Source organism: Myotis yumanensis, unplaced genomic scaffold, assembly GCF_028538775.1.
Source record: "Myotis yumanensis isolate MYYU_CA2020_CCGP unplaced genomic scaffold, mMyoYum1.0.hap1 SCAF_9, whole genome shotgun sequence".
NCBI lineage: Eukaryota > Metazoa > Chordata > Mammalia > Chiroptera > Vespertilionidae > Myotis > Myotis yumanensis.
This window is the reverse complement of record NW_027223760.1, coordinates 66,242,913-66,261,611: the sequence shown is the minus strand read 5'-3', so window position 1 is coordinate 66,261,611 and position 18,699 is coordinate 66,242,913. Positions and strand designations below refer to the sequence as shown.

General features: G+C 56.6%; 1 protein-coding gene across 1 annotated transcript in view; it reads right to left on the bottom strand.

Moving 5' to 3' along the window:
* MINDY4 (MINDY lysine 48 deubiquitinase 4) overlaps positions 1-18,699 on the bottom strand; it is an 88,940-nt gene that overhangs the window by 33,045 nt on the left and 37,196 nt on the right. Inside the window, exons 6-12 of the mRNA XM_070424521.1 lie at positions 16,843-16,901; positions 11,852-11,958; positions 9,361-9,477; positions 8,057-8,145; positions 3,509-3,610; positions 1,917-1,980; positions 1,241-1,306 (exon numbers count right to left, since the gene is read on the bottom strand). Coding sequence (XP_070280622.1) covers positions 1,241-1,306; positions 1,917-1,980; positions 3,509-3,610; positions 8,057-8,145; positions 9,361-9,477; positions 11,852-11,958; positions 16,843-16,901 — 604 coding nt within the window. The remainder of the gene's footprint in view (positions 1-1,240; positions 1,307-1,916; positions 1,981-3,508; positions 3,611-8,056; positions 8,146-9,360; positions 9,478-11,851; positions 11,959-16,842; positions 16,902-18,699) is intronic.

Genomic DNA, 18,699 nt, shown 5'->3' with positions numbered 1-18,699 from the left:
CCTTGCAGGGCCCTGGCTGTGGCCTCCATGTGGACTGTTAGACGAGACCACAGACCAGAGGAAATGCCCCCACCTGGGCTCTTGCTGGAACATGACCGAATGGCACCAGAAAAAAAACATTGATTCAAATTATCTCATCAAATTCAAGCTGCCAAGACACGGGAGACTGCAAGGCCAGGCGCCTACCCTGAAAGGCCGGAAACCATCACTGGGCCAGGAACACGTCTGTCCCGCTGGGGAAGGGCCATTCCCATGCTGCTCGGGCCACAGAGACCCAAGCCCACCAGGAGCCCCACTCGGAGGCAGGGCGGAGGCATCCCCCGCTCGCGGGGACCAGCCAGACACCCCGCCCAGGGGGCGAGCGGTAATGAAAGCACAGCAAGGAGGCTATTTATTTGGGCAGAGACGGCTCGGTGTTGGTTTCCAGGCCTGGCACGAGGAAGCCCTCTCAGGCGCAGGCCATGAAAAATGAATTTGGTGAGGGTTGTGCTGAGGCAGCTCAGCGGCTTCCAGCAAAAACATAAGTTAAACTGCAGGGGAAACACGGCCTTCCAGAGAGGAGGGCCAGCTATCGACCGCGTGCACCCAGGGACCAGAGCGGGCAGGGGGTGGGGGAGGGAGGTTTGCCCAGAGGCTGGCAGAGGAAGGCGTCCCTCCCCGGCACAGGCCCCAACTCTGAACCTTCACAGCCAGTCTTGCTGGGGCTTCCTGGACGCCTGGGAGTACAGGCCCCGCCCACACTCAAGGATGTAGACCTTGGTGCTGAGGGTCACCAGAGGCCATTGGTGGGCAGTGAGTGGGCCTCAGATGCTTGGGTCATGTGATCAGTACCCCAGGGCCCCTCCCACTCACTGGCAAAGGGTTCTTTGCTTCTGGAGGTGTCTGCTTCCCCGCAGACAGAAAGCTCTCAAAACCACCGTCGAGTGGCTGCTTCCCTCCATTCGGACCCCCTCCATCCGCTGCGGCAGCCCCCACAGTGGCAGCACGCTGGACCTGGTGGCCACGCTAGCCCTCCAGGAAGCATGGGCGGGCCTGGGTCCCTGCTCCCCAAGCCCACTCTGCTGCAGCCACTGTGCCCAGGGCCAGCAGCAGCTCCTCCCTAGCCTCTACCCACCACCCCCCAGCACCGCCCAGGGTGGGGTAAGGGGGGAGGGGCAATGCCAGTTCACCAACATCTTGTCTACAAACAAAGTAGAAGGCTTAACAACGCGCACCCCACAAACTAAACCACCGCGCGTACCTGATGGATGCTTTGTTGGAGAAAAGCCACCAGCTCCTCATAGCAGGTCAAATCGTGGAGTATGAGCTGAGGAGACACAAACACAGAGTGAACCGTCAGAGCCAGGAGCCTGAGGAGCACCTGGAGGTGGGGCGGGGGCGGGCGGGGACGGTGGGGGCGGCGGGGCAGGTGTCCTATCCAAATCGCCACCCAGGCCAGTTCTAAGCCCAGCAGGCAGCGTTCTGAGTGGAGTGGAAAGCAGCAGATAGGAGTTTCTTTTGCTTTCTCGGGAAGATCAGGAAAAACCACTTTTAGAGAAAACATCCAACAAAGTGAGACCCTTCCTTAGGCTCCCAGGGCCACATATGCCCAGACCCAGGTCACATGAAACCACATGAAGCAAAGCCCCGACGGTGGCGGCCTCCTGCGGGGGGGAACTCTGGGCTTGGTACAACCTCGATGTCACAGGCTGACCAACAGCCTTTTTGGGGAGCCATAAAGCCAGTTCTGGCAAGAGCCCACCCCCCAAGCCCCCACCTGCCCACCCCAGCCCCAGCCCCAGCCCCTGGTGGAGGTTCTGCTGGCGGGCCACAGGGAGGGCTGGCTCTCCCCAGCTGAGGAAGGATTTACTTATATGAAAGGAGACCGTGCCCAAACCAAGCCAAGGGTTGCGTGATAATTTTCCAGAAAGCCGTACTGTTTCTAAGACTCCATCTGCTTTGTATTTCCCTGTTGGAATGAACTGCTGTGTTCCCGAAGCCCTAAAAAGGAAATGGAGACGCATGAGTCCTGTGTGTGGAAAAAGGCATGACCTTGAGCCAGGGCAAGTCCACATGTGCCATTCAATGAGGGCGGGTGGGAAGGTGGCTCCAGGGAGAGAAGGAGCCAAGGCGTTCTCACTTTTCCCCACAAGGCTGGGTCCAGAGAGCACCACGAACAGGAGAAAGGAGGGAAAGGAATGGAAAAAGGACAGCAGGAGAGCTTGGCATGGCCAACCCATGTCCTGTCACCCACAGCCGACAGACACAGTTTCACACTCAGGGATGCTGGCTTGCCCTTGGTGCTTAGGGACGTCAGGAATCCCAGCCTCTGAGGCTCCCGCCGACCAACCAGCGTGTTTTCACAGCATCCTGGGTGCCCCCGCCGCCCAGTGAGGCTGGGCCTAGAAGCTGGGCTGGGGGTTGGGGCCCACTGTGCCATCAGCCGGCTGTGTAGCCTTGGGCCAGCCACTGCCCCTCTCTGGGCTTCTCTTTCCTAGTTTGTAAACCAGGAAGAAATTGAATTTTTGTCCCATCTACTCTCAGGGCTGCCAGGCAGATCCTAAGGGCCAGGGTTAGTACCTTACTTGGACATGGGTACCAAGGACGAGCACTCTGTAGGATCAATAAGAATAATGGTAATACCTACACTGACATGGCACTTAGTATGTGCCGGACATTCTCCTGAGCATTCCACATTCATTTGTTGTTATCTATCATTTATTTACATGGATTTATGATTTACACTGATAGATCCTCATTTATTATAAATCATTTGATTTATATGGACTCATTAAAATTCCCTCATAATCACCAGTCATGTAATCATCACCCCCATTTTCCAGATGAGTCAACAGATGAGGCACAGAGAGGTTGAGTCAGTTGCCCAAGGTCCAACAGCCAATAAGTGACAGAGCTGGGAAAAGGCAGCCCTTTACTACAGCCTGGCCACAGGGCTGGGGCCCAATGATGCTTCCATCAGGCCGGAAGCCAGCCATCTGTGTGGATTACGAGGATGGCGCCTCCACCCGGGGTAGGAGGGAAGTAGCAGGAAGACACTGTTGGCTCCAACATCGACCACTCACCTGAGCTCCCTCCTCTGAGGGACCCAGGTGACAAAACAAACAGAGTGTGCTTTGGGGGTTGGGGAGAGGATACAAATCGGGGTGGTGGTGACTAGGTCAATTGAAGGGTTGTTTTCCAAGGCTTCTGGATCAGAAAATTATAGAGGAGAGCAGGCTGCGGGTCAGAGGTTTTCTCAGGCAGGTACCACCTCCCAGAGCTCCCCAGGCATGGGGGGCAGGCAGGCAGGCAGATCTGGCCTGTCCTGAGATGAGACTGACACCTCTCCTTCCCAGCCCCACCCCCCCCACCCCCACCAGGGCAGGGCTGCCCAGCACATCCAATGGCTCTCGGGGCCAGTCCCAGCATGGGACACAGGCAGGGGTCTGGGAGGACACACAGCCAGCTTGACCACAGCTGAGCCAGCCCAAGGTTAAGTGGTAGCAGCACAGCCCCGGGAAGCACTTACAGTGTGACCACGGCTCTCTCGTGGCCCCCAGCCCGCCACAAAATGTCCGCGATGGCCAGGGCCAGGCAGTGGGTCCTGTGGGCATTGGAAGGTTGCAGCTGCCTGAGGAGGAAAAAGGAGTGTGTTTATGTCGACGGGACAGAAACCAGGGGCAGCGCAGCCCCGTGGCAGATGGTCTGTCCTTTCCTCTGCCACCCAGAGGGGCGCCCTGCAGAGCCTGGAGGTACCTCCTCCGATGAGGACCAAGGGAAGCGTCTGGAGGGAGGGGCCCTGGGCGGGGCTGGAGGAGGAGCAAAGGGACTGGAGACTTGATGGCCCTGGGGTGTGTGTAAAAGGGGGGTGACGTGCCCCAGCCCTGCTGCCACCAAGGAAGGAAAGCCATCCCGGACACAGGCAAGGCACTGCCCTGTCCCAGCCATGCTTGGGGACACCTGGGCCCCAGAGGCAACAGGAAATGAGACCACAGGTGTGGGTGGGGCAGGGGAGCAGCCTGACCTGCTGGTGACTAGAAGTCGTAGGGCGAGGGGATATGGGAGAGGAAGGCTTCGAGATGAAGAACACAGGGCGGGGATTGGGGCTGAGGGAGGCGGTTTATGTGCCTGGGAACACATCAAAAGCCCTGATGAGTGGCCGGGGCTGAGTAGAGGGCTCCGAGCCACCTGAGTGTCCTTGGCACCTGGGTGGCTCAGACCGCCCAGAGAGAGGACGAGGAGCAGCAGAGAGAGTGGCCAGGATGGGACCCGGGGAACTTTAGCGCAGGGGGAGCAGGCTTGGGAGGGGTGCTGTCCCACAGAAGGACTCTAAGAAGGATGGGCAGTCAGTGGTGCCAAAAACTGCAGAAAATCTCTTATGAAAATAAAGGGCAACAAAGAGGCCCCTGGTGAAGGGAGGGAGGGAGGAGGGCAAAGCCAAGCAGGGCGCCTCCTTCGTCCCCGCCCAGGACTCTGGCGCTGCGCTCCCTCATCGCTCCAGCACCTGCGAAGGAGGCAGGCACTCTCATCTCCTGGTCAGAGGGGAAGCCTGAGGCACAGAGACTAAACGCCCCACCTACATCACACAGCAAAGATGGGAAGGCCTACCACAGCACCCAGGGACGGGGAGAGCGTGGACAATGGCCGCCCGTCCCGGGCACGTGGGTTTGAGAACCAGCCTCCCTTTGCCTCCAGCCTGTCCATCCAGCACCGGGCTCCTGGCTACAGACCCTCCGGCCTCTGAGTTTCTACACAGCCGTCCTCGTTCTTTCCTGGGCTTCCACTTGGGCTCTCCACCCTTCCCTGCGCTTCCACCAGCCTCCTCCTCACCGTGGGGACCCAGGCTCCCAGAAAGCACCGTGGGGGTGCAGCAAGGGCGGTGGTCGGGCCTGGGTTCCACTCTGGCTCCCAGGCCCCGGGAAGCCCCTTGCCCTTGCTGACTGTCACCTCCCCACCTGTAAACGGGCACTGGGCCCGATGCCCCTAAGCATGCCATCCTGCCATTTCCCTGGCCCCGGGGCAGACGGGTGCGCCCACCTATGTGTGTACAGCTGAAAATCAAGGGGAAGGGGGCGATGTGTTCAGTCACCCAGACTACTGCCACCAGATAACTTGGTGTCTGCCCTCACGGCCAGGCCTCGGTGACTAGGATGGTCCGCACTGCCTTGCTCAGCAGACACACACTTATCAACCTCCTACCATGCATCTCGCACCTGGCCGGGCTCTTAAACAAGAAGTCTCTTTAAGAGTCTACGTCCCCCGAAGTGCAAGGTGAAGGCCCTTGTCTGGGCTGGGGTGGGAGTGGGAAAATAATTCATTCTGCGTTGGCCTAAACCACCTGAGTCTTTCAGAGGTGTTTCTGCCCGACTTATCTTAGAACAGCCTGACCCCCACTCTCCCAGGCCCACTAGCCTGAGTTCACAGAGAATGCAGAGGCCAGCTGAGTGCAGGCTGCTTAATCCATCTGCTCCCTCTCACAGTCCAAGCTGCCGGGGTGGGTGGGAGGAAGGCTGGCCCAGGGCCACTGGACCTGGGGTCCGAGCCGGGCTCCGCTCTGTGTCTGGAGGGGTCTCGGACAAGTGTCCCTCCATCTCTGGGCCTCAGATTCCCCGAAGTCAGAAGGAAATGAAGGTGAGAGGACAGCGTCTTGCCCGCGGCCCTGCCAGGCCTGTGGGCACTGAGGGCTGGCCACCCTGCCCACCAGCTGAGCGCTGGCACAGTCCTCCTCGAGAGTCCTCCAGGACAGAAGAGAGGTCAGCTGCCGGCCTGATGGGATGAGTCTTAATGAAGCCAGACATCCCGTAGCAGAACACGGGCTCTGCCAAGAAGCCTTCATTTCAGCATGCCTTCCCGGGAGAGCACATCACATCCACCGTGCTGCTTTCACAGAAACAGTTCCCCAACCGTCGGTCGGTCAGTGGAAGGAGAGAGCGAGGAGGGGTCTCCACCCCAGGCCTGCAGACCCGGCACAGGAACCCCCGGCACAGGCAGCGAGCGCGGAGCCCCTCCGGGTCCACAGGAGCTGACCCCCCGAGCCCACCAGCTGCAGGCGCTGCGAGGTGGGCCGTGCCAGGGTTCCTGAGGAGAAGGCGTGTGCCGCCTTTTTTTAAGCCGGGTCATTTCTGACATCCTGGAATCTCAGAGTCAGAAGGGAGTGCTGAGGCCTCACACCCAACCCAGCCACAGCCCATGCGAGATCATCAAGGACCCCATCCATCAGTGTTAAAACTGAAGCAATAAATCAACTTCGAGAGAAGCTGGGGCGAGAGCGGTCCCTGCAGAGATGCCAGGTGAGGGGGCCCCAGGTACTTGCTGTGCTCGTCTGTATTCTTCTCTATTGACTTTTTCCAGATGAGGAGAGAGGGGTGGTTCTGTCAAGAAGCCCCTCATAAAACACAGAGCCACCCATTGGTCACCGAGAGGCCACCTGGTGTCCAGCACCCAGGAGCCTCAGACCCAGGACGCTCAGGCCTCCCCTCCTCTCTGGCTCTCCCGTCGCCATGTCTCCTCTAGGGCACAGCAGTGTGAGCGACAGGCAGGGCGCCGTGTGCCAGGCTTGGCTCTGCCACGGATGCTAGGTGTGACCCTGGGCAAGCATCTTTGCCTCTCTGGGCCTCAGTTTCCCCATATGCACCTTGGCAAGCGACACCCACGGTCCTACTCACTCGCACAGCCCTTGGGGATTTACAGAGGCCTTGGTTTGCAGTCAGCCTTAAGCAGGACAGATTCGCAGATGGAGATAGTGAGGCCCTGCTCCCCCACAATTTCAGGTCCCTAGGCCCCAGTCTCACACTCTCTTTAGCACCCCCAGCCTGGGGACAGGCTAAGGAGCACAGAGCCAGGCACCCCCCACCCCCGGGCTCAGCACCTACAGGCTGCACTGAGGCCAGCTTGGCAAAGGCAGCTTCCCGTGGCCTCTGACCTACAGGGCCTTGCCTCAGCACAGCACCAACTCAGATCCTGCTGGCTCACCCCTCCCTCCTCCGTCGCCCGCGCATCATTCCCTGGGCCTTTGCTTGACCCAAGTCATAGCATGAACCCAGGAGGCTCTCCATCTAGTCAGCGCTTAAACAGACAGACACCTGTCAATATAAACGGCCTGAGTCCGTGCCAGGGGCTGACCGCGGGCGGTGGGAGGTAGAACCTCACTTCCCGCAGCTGCACAGTTTTCTTCCACCCACAGCCCCAACCTGGATGGCTGCCTGCGTCCCGGGCCCTGGCTCTTGTCTCTGGTGTGCAGAGCAGAGCTCAACCCCAAGGTTGTGCCTGGATCGGGGGGGTCTCACATCCCCTGAGTGGGCAAGTAGTGGGCAATAAGGAACCAAGCCTGCCTAGTGCCCCGGGCAGACACAGCATTCCTGGCACCAACTTAAAAGCCTTGCCCCGACTACTGACCCACAACTTTCTCAGAAGCCCGAGTCCAAGTTCAAAAGCAGCTCCAAAGGGATATGGGGCTGAGAGGAGTTGTAAGACTTCTCCCACGAGGGCCAAGGCCAAGGCTTGACCCCAGCAGGCAGCCAGGCCCCCAGACCCCTCTGGCAGCCTGGCCCTGACCCATCCACCAGCCCCAGTCTCTTCCTGCCCCTTCAAACTCTGCCCTGGCCACCCCAGGCCACTCTCAGCTCTCCGGCTCTGCTGTCTCCGCCCTCAGCCCCTGCACACATGGTTCTCCTTACCGGAGTACCGTTCCCCTTTCCTCCCTGCTAGTCTGGATAACTGTGCATTTGTCCACACCTTCATTCAACAAAAGTCCTGAGGGCCTCTCCGGTGGAGCAGGCCCTGGGCTGGATGCCTGTCAGCGGGGTGGCGTGGGTGTGGATGGCAGTCGGGCTGCTGCACGCGGCTTTGGAGGGGGGTGGCCCCAGTTCCGACGCCGTCCCACAGCTGATGACCACGTGGACAGCACTTAGCAACCTCCCTGCCTCTAGATGCACACCACTCATTTCCCGGGTCGCACAGGCCGTGTTCACTGGACCCCATTCCCCTCGCCAGCTCAAGGACACGCCAGACCCTGCCTGTGGTCCTGGACGCTGGGGAGCCTCCGGGAAGGAGGCCGCAGGAATGGGCGCTCACTTACCGAGCACAGTCAGCCTCGCCGGCTCCTTCAAACAGCAGTTTCTGCAGGACACAGCCTTGGACAGCCGCCAGAACCCCGCAGGGACCACCCTGCAACGAAGGGCACGCGTTAGTGCCAGCAGGAAGTGGCCCAGGGCAGAGCCGTCCGTTCCTGCAGAACCAGCTCTGCCCACAGGTAACAGCCCACGGGGCCTCTCCAAGCCCGGCCTTGGAAACAGGGGTCTCTGACATGGTGGCTCCTTCCACACTGTGCTGACCCCCCGTCACAGAGAGGGGACGGCCAAGGCCCAGGCAGCTGTCACTGGAGGGAAGAGGGCGTCGGCAATGTCTGATGGGAGGAAAGTGACTGCACAACCAGCCAGGGACGTCACCATAGGTTTCCAGTCACCCAGGGAAACCTGTCCATGTCCATGGGCAGAGGGTGCCAAATCCCTCCCGGCCTTCAAGGCCCACCCTGGATGCCACCTCCTCCAGGAAGCCTCGCCCCACCATCCTCGCTGAAGAGCGCCCCTTTGCAGCCTCCGCTTACATGCGCTCACTTCTGCCCACGGAGGCCTGCAGCACCCAGTAGGTGTGGCTTGTCCCCTCCCACGTCAGCCTGGGAAGGCTCCCGAAGAGCTCATCCCTAGAGACATCGACAAGTCAACGACTGACAGGGCAGCAGGCTGTAGGGGTGCTGAGCGTGGCCACACTGGGGGCAGAGCTGGCTGTCTTGGGGTTCTTCCCCAGGCGGTGTGGGGCACAGGGAGGCTCCTGGGGCTTGAGAAATGGAACCCAGTTAAACTGCAGGATTGACAGGACCTTTGGGCCCTTAAAGTGCACATCCTGGGAGATGGGTATAAGCCATGTTCAAATCCTGCCACAAATGCACCTGTGTTTCTGTCTTATCACACCGCCCCTCACACCTCTGTTTCTCACTTTCTGCAGCCACTGGACTTTCACATGGCCTCCCCCTTTCCACCCACCCCCCGCTTTGTCCAGGCTCCCCCCTGGCTCGAGTCTCCCTTATCCTGAAAACCCATTTCTCTATACACAGCCTAATAAGGACGCCCTCTGATGCCCGCCAGATGCGGGGACTCCTCGCTCAGAGGGGATTCCAGCGCCGTAGTGCTCACAGGAAGGGGGGCGCCCCAGTCCTGCTCGGCAGCCACTGAGCTCCTGCCAGGTGACAACCAGCAAATGTGGGGCTGGCCGGCACTAGATGGCCCAGGTAACATTCATAGGGTTTAACCAACTGGGGTTCATGCCACCCCTACCCATGAGGGGCCTGCAGTAAGGTCCTGGGGAAACGCGAAAGCAACCTGCCTTGTTCTGCACGATGCCATATTTTAACGAGGCTGCGTCACTAAAGGAAAAACTCTGAAGTTTCCACTCTTCATTGAAACAGCAAAAGCTGGAACCAAACAGAAGGGTCTTTATGTCCTGTCAAGAGAAGAGAGCGTTTTATTGCTGCTTTGAAAGTAAACAGAGCCCTGCCCAGGGGTTCCCACAGGAGCTGCTGTTGAATTCGGCAGGGCCGTCCATTCTCAGGAAAGCTGTCTATTTCTTTTTATCTTGCAAACCCATTCTTCTCACACTGGAAGAAATAAAATCAACCCTGAGGTCGTCTTCTGGAACATCTATAATCCAAACCAGCGTGTGCTGACCCATGCCAAAACCTTTTTAGGTTCCTTAGAGGAAACTTGAGACACAAAATGTTAGTTCTACAAGGGAACTTGGAAGTTCTTGACTGCACATTAGAATCACCTACGAAGCTCTTAACAGTCCTGATGCCCAGGCCGCGTGCCTGGCCCACTGCATCGGAAACCCTGGGAGTCAGGCTCCGGTGTCTGTAATTGTAAACCTCCCAGGCGATTCCAGTGTGCAGCCAAGGTTGAGAACTGGTGCTGTAGGACAGGCTTAGCAAACCCACAGGCGAAATCCGGCTCCCACTTGTTTTATAAATAAAGTTTTATTGAAACACAGCCGTCAATGCCCATTTGTTTACCATATTGTCTATGTCTGCTTTTACATGGCATTGGCAGAGTTGAGCGATTGCAACTGAGAGCCAAAAATATACTATCTGTGAGCTGGACCCTAGGTCTAGGTCTTTAGAGAAAAAGTCTGCCAATCCTGCGCTGGTATAACCCTCTCCACATGTAAGAATCTCCTCTACAACACCACTCAAGAGTGGTCCCCAAGATCTTGGCTGGAACATCGCAACCACCCAGTGAAGGAGGTCCCACCATCTCCCAAGGCTCTGTCTTCTCTAAACTTCTGACTGACATTGAGCTCACAGTTAAGCTCCCATCAACTCAAGCCCCACCCTCCAGAGCCCCAGAAAGTGCCAACCCCTCCCCACTGCCTGCCCCTGGACAGGAAGGCAGAGCCTCTCCCCGGAGGCTCACTGCTCGTGCTGGCTACTCCCTCGCTCTCCGCCATGGTTTTACATCAGGGACCTCTGAAGATGCCAGCATGTGGGTTCCAAGGCCACCTCTGCAGACCCCCTCCCTGGCTGAGATCTTTCCCACAAGCTCCGATTATTTCTCTCTAACATGGCTTTTTTCTTTTCACGAAGTACAAGGAAAATCTCTGTGACAGAGCATTTGTCCCCATGTCATCAAAGGAGGGCTGGCTGCACAGGAGGGGTGGGGGGGCAGGGTCATCTGTCAGGGCAGGTTCCTTGCACCAACTACCACCATCCATGTACTTGAACAGAGTTTCCCAAGAGCCTAGAACCAGAGAGACTTGAGTATTCAGGCTGAAGCCCGTGTCTGTTCTCCTAATCACAGGACAGCCCCCAGCTAGGCTGTGAGGGCCCAGGTCCCAGGGCCAGAGCCAGAAGCCCTGGACCCACCTTTTCTGTGGGGCCTCAGGTGTTCCAGCTGCTCTTGGAGATGCTATGGCTGAGTGGTCTCTTACGGACTCTAAGGACCCTTCCATGGTCTGGAACCACAGCCCAGTGGCTACAGACAGCCAGAGCACTTCCCCCAAGGTCAGGGCCACTAGCACGCCTCTGACCCTTTGTGGTTTCTAAAGAAGGAAGGAAAAGGGAAGGAAGGGGAGGGAAACGATCTAGAAAAATCTTTGACTTTTGATCTGTGTGTGATCTGGGGAGTAGGAAGAGAAGGGGGTCAGCTGTGTCCCGGCGTTTACATCTTCCTCCTGGATCCTGGCTGAAAAGCCAGTGACAGACAGCAGGAGCAGAATTCATCCCACGGCCAAGGGGCAGGGTGAGGCCACCTGGCAGCCGAGATGGTATGGAGTCCTGGGCAACCTGCTGAGGAGGCTGTAAAGCCGGGAACCTGCCCCCTGGGTCCCGGCGTCCTTCGAGGAGACCAGGGTGCGAGCCCAGAGGGTGCTGAAGAATTGCTGACGCCTCCCTGTCCTTCCTCACTGGTACCAGCCTGGGCCCAGAGACGAGTGCAGGAGCAGGGCCAGTCTAACGAGGGCAACTATCCCATGACCACCCCAGCTCTGGGGCCACAGCAGATGCCATGGGGCTGCTCAGGGACAAAAGAGCAGGGCCCTGGAGCGTTTAATGGGAGGAGGTTGAGACCTTTCGGTTCAGGGAGAGTTGGCAGCTGCTAGGACTAGGCCCCCATTTTCCTGATTCTCATTCAGGTTTTCTTCTACATCCCACCCAAATTCCCAGTTAAACAACGACTGAGAGGCTATACTGAGATGGATGGAGCCACAAAGATCAAGATCACCTCATTCACACCAATTCAAATCAAACCGTCTTCATTTCACACACCCACATTGACACCCATTCACATCGAGATGTATCAACTCGCACTTTTAAGTCGGCACCTGCCTTTGCCACTGAGGGGTCGATTGGCTTTGATGCTATGTGCAGCCTGAGCGCTGATGGGACTGGAGCGAGAATGACTTCCTCCCGTATCGGCTCGTCCTCCACATCCTCTGAAAGAGAAGGCGGCGCGTGAGCTCCTGGTTATAACTCATGGAGAGCAGAGCGTGAAGTCGCTTAACCCCAAGGGTGTGATGAGTTCTGAGGGCTCTGAGTGAAAGGCGGTCCCCCACCCGCCGCCTCTCCCCTGGGAGAAGGAGGCAGAGCGAGGCAGCGCCTGCTCCGTGCCCAAACCCCACGCCGGCCCCTGCCACAGGGCTGCTGGCCTGGGACACGGCTACAGTCCCCTGGAAAGCTCTGCTGGTGGGCACACGGTGGAAGAAGTGCCTGGGGCCCAAGCCATCGAGTCGAGCCCAGAAAAGCCTTGCTCAGACACATTTCTTAGGGAAGGTGGGCATAATGCACAAGTGTGTCCCCTGAGGACAAACTTGAAGAGGGCAGAATTAGCACAGGAAATGCCACATTCCTGATAAAATAATAACAGATCATCACTGTTGTAGCTTTCATTTATTAACTACTCATGTTTTACCACCTAAGCCTCATAGCAGCCCCGTGAGGGAGTAATTATCATACCGCCCCCCCACCCCCCGCCTCCCATTTTCAGATGAGAAGACTGAGGCTTTGAGAAGGTAAGTCACATGGATGGGAACTGGCAGAGACGGGATAAATCCCCAGGCCGACTGCTCATTGGCCTGCCTTCCTGCCAGCCAGATGTCCCTGGACCTCTAGCCAGCAGGGACCTAGGCCACATCCCAGATACAGTCTCCTACAGCTGCAGGGACCGAGGCCAGGACAGGCCCCACGTGAGCCTTGGCGCACCAGACTGTGCCTTCCCAGGGCCGAGCTCCCTCCCTCCATCCCCAGGGCCGCAGCCCTTCCCAGACCTCAGATGAAGGCCCGAGTGAAAACCACCCAAGGCAATTATGCTAGCAAAGCCGGCTGTCTCCAGAGAGCCTCTGGGCCTCCTGTTTTTCTTCCCGTTTCCTCAAGGTTAAAGGGTCATGCAAAAGCTCACCGCACCATATAGATATGGACATTCTTTCCCACAATTCTGTGCCTCTAGGACTATAGACATGTCACTGTCCCTGCCCCACATCTTCTAGAGATGGTTTCCAAAGGCCAACAGCCCAGGACACAAGTCTCATATCTTATTCTATAGCCTCCCTTTCTGCCCTGGCGGAGGGCCAGGCACAGCATGAGGCCAAGGCCTAGGGGCTCGGTACACCAAGATGAGACAGAGTCTACCTTCAGTCTGAAAAGAATGCTTTAATAAGTCAGGGATTTAAATGAGAACCTTTCGTAGTTAGGGTTTCTGAAAAGCCACCGTGACCATGGCCTTACAAACACACCCTGAAATAAAGACCAGATGTTCACCCAGCAACATGCAAGGGGCTTAAAAACATGGCATTGGGCAGAGAAAGTAAGAAAGCAGAGGAGGTTTATATCCATTACAAATACATGAACACAAGATAACACCACACATTTTTCAAGGACATGCACAAGAAAAAGATATCAACTAAATACACGAGAATGGTGGTTGATGGAGGAGAGGGTCATGGGAGTTTGGGGGTGGGGCCAAAGGAAAATAAGGAAGGAAAGGCAAGAGGGAGGGAGAGAGGAGGAGGAGTTGGGCAGAGAGGGACGAGGGACGAAGGGAAGGAGGGAGGGCAGGCTTTGCAAAGATCGATAGTGAGAATTTTTGCTGGAGGGATAGAAATAACTCTACTATAGAGCCCAGAGGCCCAAAACAGAGGAAGAGAGTGATGCCCCCAGGCCTGAGGGCTCCTAGCAACGCCTTGGGCCAGATTGTTTCCTGGGGGAAAGAAGGGGCAATATTTAAGCCTACTTGGAGGTTTCTGTCTAGTCTGGGTTGCCGGGCTGCACCGGGCTCTGCTTGGGCCCATGGACCGTCTGGGGGTGGAGCTGGGGCCCAGGGGAGGCAGCCCGCCTTGGCTTCTGCCAGGAGGACGTTGGCCCCCATTCAGGACCACATAGCAGGCCGCGGGCCCAGATGCGGGGGACCGCCGTGCAAGGGAAAAACAAAGCGCCGCCGAGTGACATGCTGGCCAAGCAGACAAAACCGGCTGTAATGCCGGCGGTTTGAGAATTCTATTTTTAAGGCCCTGGCATAGATATCCGGTTAAAGAGAAGCAAGGGATTTGGTTTCCTATCCCATTCATTTGTCCCTTGGAGGACACCATATGTAGAGGGTAATATATAACAGAGGCTCCATCCGTCTTTCCCAGGTGCCCATGGGTATTTCCTGGAAGTGCCCAACACTCCCAACTCGAGTCTCAGCACAGCACCCTTCAGGTGTCGGTCGATAGCAGACTCCATCCTCACCCTCCACCAGGGGCCCTTCCCCACACACCACACTGCACCGTGTCCGGATCATCCTGCCTCCAGAATGTCTCCTCCTTGCCCACCCTTTCCCTCACTGTTACAGGAGAATGTCATTGTCTTTCCACTCTGAAATCAATAAATATAGACACATATTATATACATATATATATGTGTATATATTTATATATATAATATGTGTACTTATATATATGTGTGTATATATAATATATTGTATATATATAATATGTGTATATATACTATATATTGTATATATATATATATATATATAATATGTGTATATATTTATTGATTTCAGAGAGGAAAGAAGAGAGAGAGATAAAAACACCAATGATGAGAAGAATCATCGATCAGCTGCCTCCTGCACGCCCCCTACTGGGGACCAAGCCCACAACCCAGACCATGACCTGGTTCATGGCTCAGTGCTCACCCACTGAGCACACCAGCCAGGCTCTTTTCTATTTGCTCATGAAGCATTTTATTCACCTTGTGCCAGGGATTATGAGGGACAAGAAGGGGTGATGCCTGAAACATCATCCCTGCCTTCAGGGAGATCCACGCCTAGAGGGGGAGACAGAGCCCCAAACGGGTAATACAAGGTCATTAAGTGCTAGAATGGAGAAGAGTGCAAGGGTCTTGAGAGCAGAGAAGAGAGGCAGGTAATTCTTCCTTTGAGCAGGGTCTCCCCATATAGAACAGAGCCAATCACCTCTTCTCTGGACTGTTCCAGAGCCCTCACCAGTCTCCCAATGTCCAGGCTCTTACTCCTAGAATCTAACCCCCCTCCCAAGAGACGGCCCTCCACAGCCCAAGCGCTGCTGGCCAGCACAGCCTCTTCGTGCTGGCTGACCATTCAGTCACCCTCCAGCACAGCGCTCAACACAGGCCTTGCCCGGCCACGGCCCTCCTTCCCGTCCTCCTCGCCCTGCACCCCACCGCTTCCCTTCCGGGCAGGTCGCCTCAAGCCAACCTCTCTCACACCCAGGCCTTGTCTATGAGGCTCGTTTCACACCTCTACTTGGCAAGACTTTGCCATCCTTCAAGCCCAGTCTAGATCCCACCTCACTATGGAAACTTCTAGAACCCGCCACAGAACCTGCAGCGGCGCAGAACTGTGGGTGTGTGCTTCCTGCGCTGCTGTGGAGGCCACTCTCTTCCTTGGTGCCACCCAGCCCTGCCTGCAAGGAGGAAGGCCCTCTATTCCCCTCCACCTCCTGCAGCGGCCCCCGGGGCCTGGCAGGGAGCTGCCAGCAGAGGTTTGCTGAGCTGAACCAGGAGAGTGAGCTGGGCGGGCAGAGCGTGCTGTTCCTCTGACCAGATGTGACTCCTGTTTCTGCCCCCGCCCAAACCTCTCCCTCTCTCTGGGTGACGGCTTCCATGGGCTCTTCTATCTCCTCCTTTTCTAAGCCTCCCTTTGGAAAACACGCCGTGCTTCAAAGAGCCGGGTTCTGGGAGATTCGCTAAAAGCCTTCCTTCCACGAGAAACCCGTGGGACCTGAAGGCCCAACGGCTTTGCCTTCTGTTCAGACAGGAGGGGCTCTCAGTGGACAATCTTCCTCTGAGGCTCCTTAGAAAGGCTCCGATGCCAGCGCTTCCTGGCTCCGGCTCCGGTCTGCTCCTGTCTGCACAGCCGTGCACCGAAAGGGCCTTCCCGGGCGGCCCAGCGACCCCACCTGCCCCTCCTGGTGATTCAAACCCTGAGGCACCGCTGGAGCAGCAAAGCAGGATACACACTCCCTCAGAGGCCTGCCCTGCCTTTCAACTTCTTCAAAGCAAAGCCTCAGATGGCACATCTCACAGTCAATTCTAAGGACCCTGCTTTCTGCTTCAGTTTAAAAGGGAGCCTTAAACGGGGAGGAAAGTGTGTGCACAGCTCTTATGTGCCAAATGGCCCACAGGTAGATCGCTGCTTCCAGAAGAAGAGCAAATGTAAAAGGCACAAGCCCCATCCTCGCTGTCTGGCGGGCAGCTCGTCATTCTCCATCTACCACTGCCTTTGGCAAGCCCTGCAGACACACCGTCTGTGGGGGGGGGGGGGGGGGCGGGCGGTGGAGAATTACAGAAAGAGGGAACACTGCTTCAAGACTAATGCGTGCATGCGGAGTTAGGGGGTCTACATAAGCGCAATGCACCCAGCTGAGCGTGCCCTATGCACCTCCCTGTTCTTATGTCACCTCAATCACACGTTGATAAGTGTTGCAGGGAAATGGACTTCCCAGGCACAGCTGGGCCAACATGTTGACTGAGACGGTCTTCTGGAGGCCTCTGTGGGTTCTGAATGGCCCTAAGAACCTCCAAATGCAGAAAAGGCTCCTCGGGCCCCCAGGGTGGACCCAGAAATGCACAGACTTCTTAGGTTTCTCCAGGAGGGAAAGACAGGCGGCGCAAGAAGACAGCAACCAAACAGGAGCTTGCTCTGCTCCCGGCCAGCCATCCTTCCTGAGGTCAGGGGCGGGGGGGGGAAGGAGCCCCCGCCCCGCCAGGAGAGGGCCCCACCACCCGCCACCTCCCAGGCAGAGCACGAGAAGACCCCTGGGCCCTGGCGGGCAAAGCCCGGAGGCCAGAGTCACACCTACCGAGCTGCAGGGCCCCCGGCTCATCACCGACCTTGCAGGGCACTGGTACCTGATGTTTCCTAGAAAAAAAGAAAACGTCACTGTACCAGGGGAGGACAGCAGAGAGATGCCAACGGCAGAGAGCGCTAGAGGGGGTTCAGGAGACGGGTTCTCCCCAGCCTGGCCCTCCGCTCTGTGTGTGCCTTGTACTGGTCACTCTCCCTCTCTGGGCGACAGGTTCCATATTGGATGGGACCAAATAGTCTCCAAGGTGCCTTTCAATGCTGTGAATGTTGTTACACACACACACACACACACATTCTCTCTCTCTCTCTCTCTCTCTCTCTCTCTCTCTCTCACACACACACACACACACACACATTCTCTCTCTCTCTCTCTCTCTCTCTCTCTCTCTCTCTCTCTCTCTCTCTCACACACACATCACAATGTAGCTTGACACTTGCCAAGAACCTAATGCAAGTTAATTTGCTGATGTCACCATGATACTGCTGGGAAACACACATACACACACACAAGTTCTTGTAATCATTACACAAATTGTTTTCATCTCATCTCTGTTTTGTTTCCTTTCTCCAGCTTTCCTGTAAAGCTTTCAGCAGCCATTTAAAATGCACCAGAGAGCCCGGCCAATGTGGCTCAGTGGTTGAGCGTCCACACATAAACCAGGAAATCATGGTTCAGTTCCCAATCTGGGCGCATGCCTGGGTTGCGGGCTCAATCCCCACGAGGGGGCATCACTGATGTTGCTATCTCTCTCTCCCTCTCCCTTGCTCTCTCTGAAATCAATTTAAAAATATATTTAAAATGCTTTTTTAAAAATGTACCAGAGAACCTGTGCTGTGCTTCTGATGGGTAGACTCAGGTGTATGCATAAGGAACTTTCTTAAAACGATCTACCTGTATTTAACTCTCTTTAGGTTTTTCTTCCCCTCCCGCAGGCATCCCTCTGAAGTAAAGCAAAATCATTTTCTAAAAAGAATGTATTAAAAATAACAACATGACATAACTCTCTGAAAACCCATTTGCTATGTTAAACTGACAGCTCTTTTGATGGTGACATTGAAATATGTTTTCCTCCACCATCCCTGCAGGGTGAGATATGACTGAAGTAACAATTGCAATCTTGCCACGGTGGGTCCTATTGAACTGGCTTCCTCCTGAAGATGAATGAAGGGGCGTGATGGGGGGTCGCCTGGGACATGCAGTGCCAAACCCGAGCACTCCTGCTTGTTCTCCGGGTCTCCTACGCTGGTGCTGGAACACGGAGCTCTTCGCCCTCCCCCCTCCAGGCAGCCCTCCCCCTCTCCTTGCCTCCCCCACTCATCAAGCCACTTTCCTCCATTCAAAACCGCCCGTCTATGCCCCTGGCTACCAGAATTCTGCGAGCATCCTCGTGGGGAATGGGGACAGAAGGAGCTGGAAAGAAGTGTGAAGGCATGGACGGGCGGTAGAGGATGTGAAAGGTGGACGGTCAGCACTGAGGCTGTGTCAGACCCACCCTCCCCAGTCCCCACACTCACATCAGAAGCCTCCACCCCCCCAGCTCCGCCACTAAAGGCCAAGGACTCGAGTCCCACCTCTGTCTAAACCTTGTGGAGACTAAGACGAGGTGCCCTTCCCTTGCTGCACGTCAGCGTCGCTATCTAAAAGCGATGCCTGAGACACAGGTGCCTGATGGGCGCTAGGATCCCCCTTGGACCGCTGCGAGCAGAGAACAGCAGGGGCTGCCCAGGCATCTCTGGAACATCCCAGGGCGGTAACACCTCTCGGGTACCCATCTCTGCTCTCTGCCTTCTCATCTCTCACCCAGACCACTGCAATAGCGTCCTGACTGGCTTCAGGACCCCCCAGTGGGGC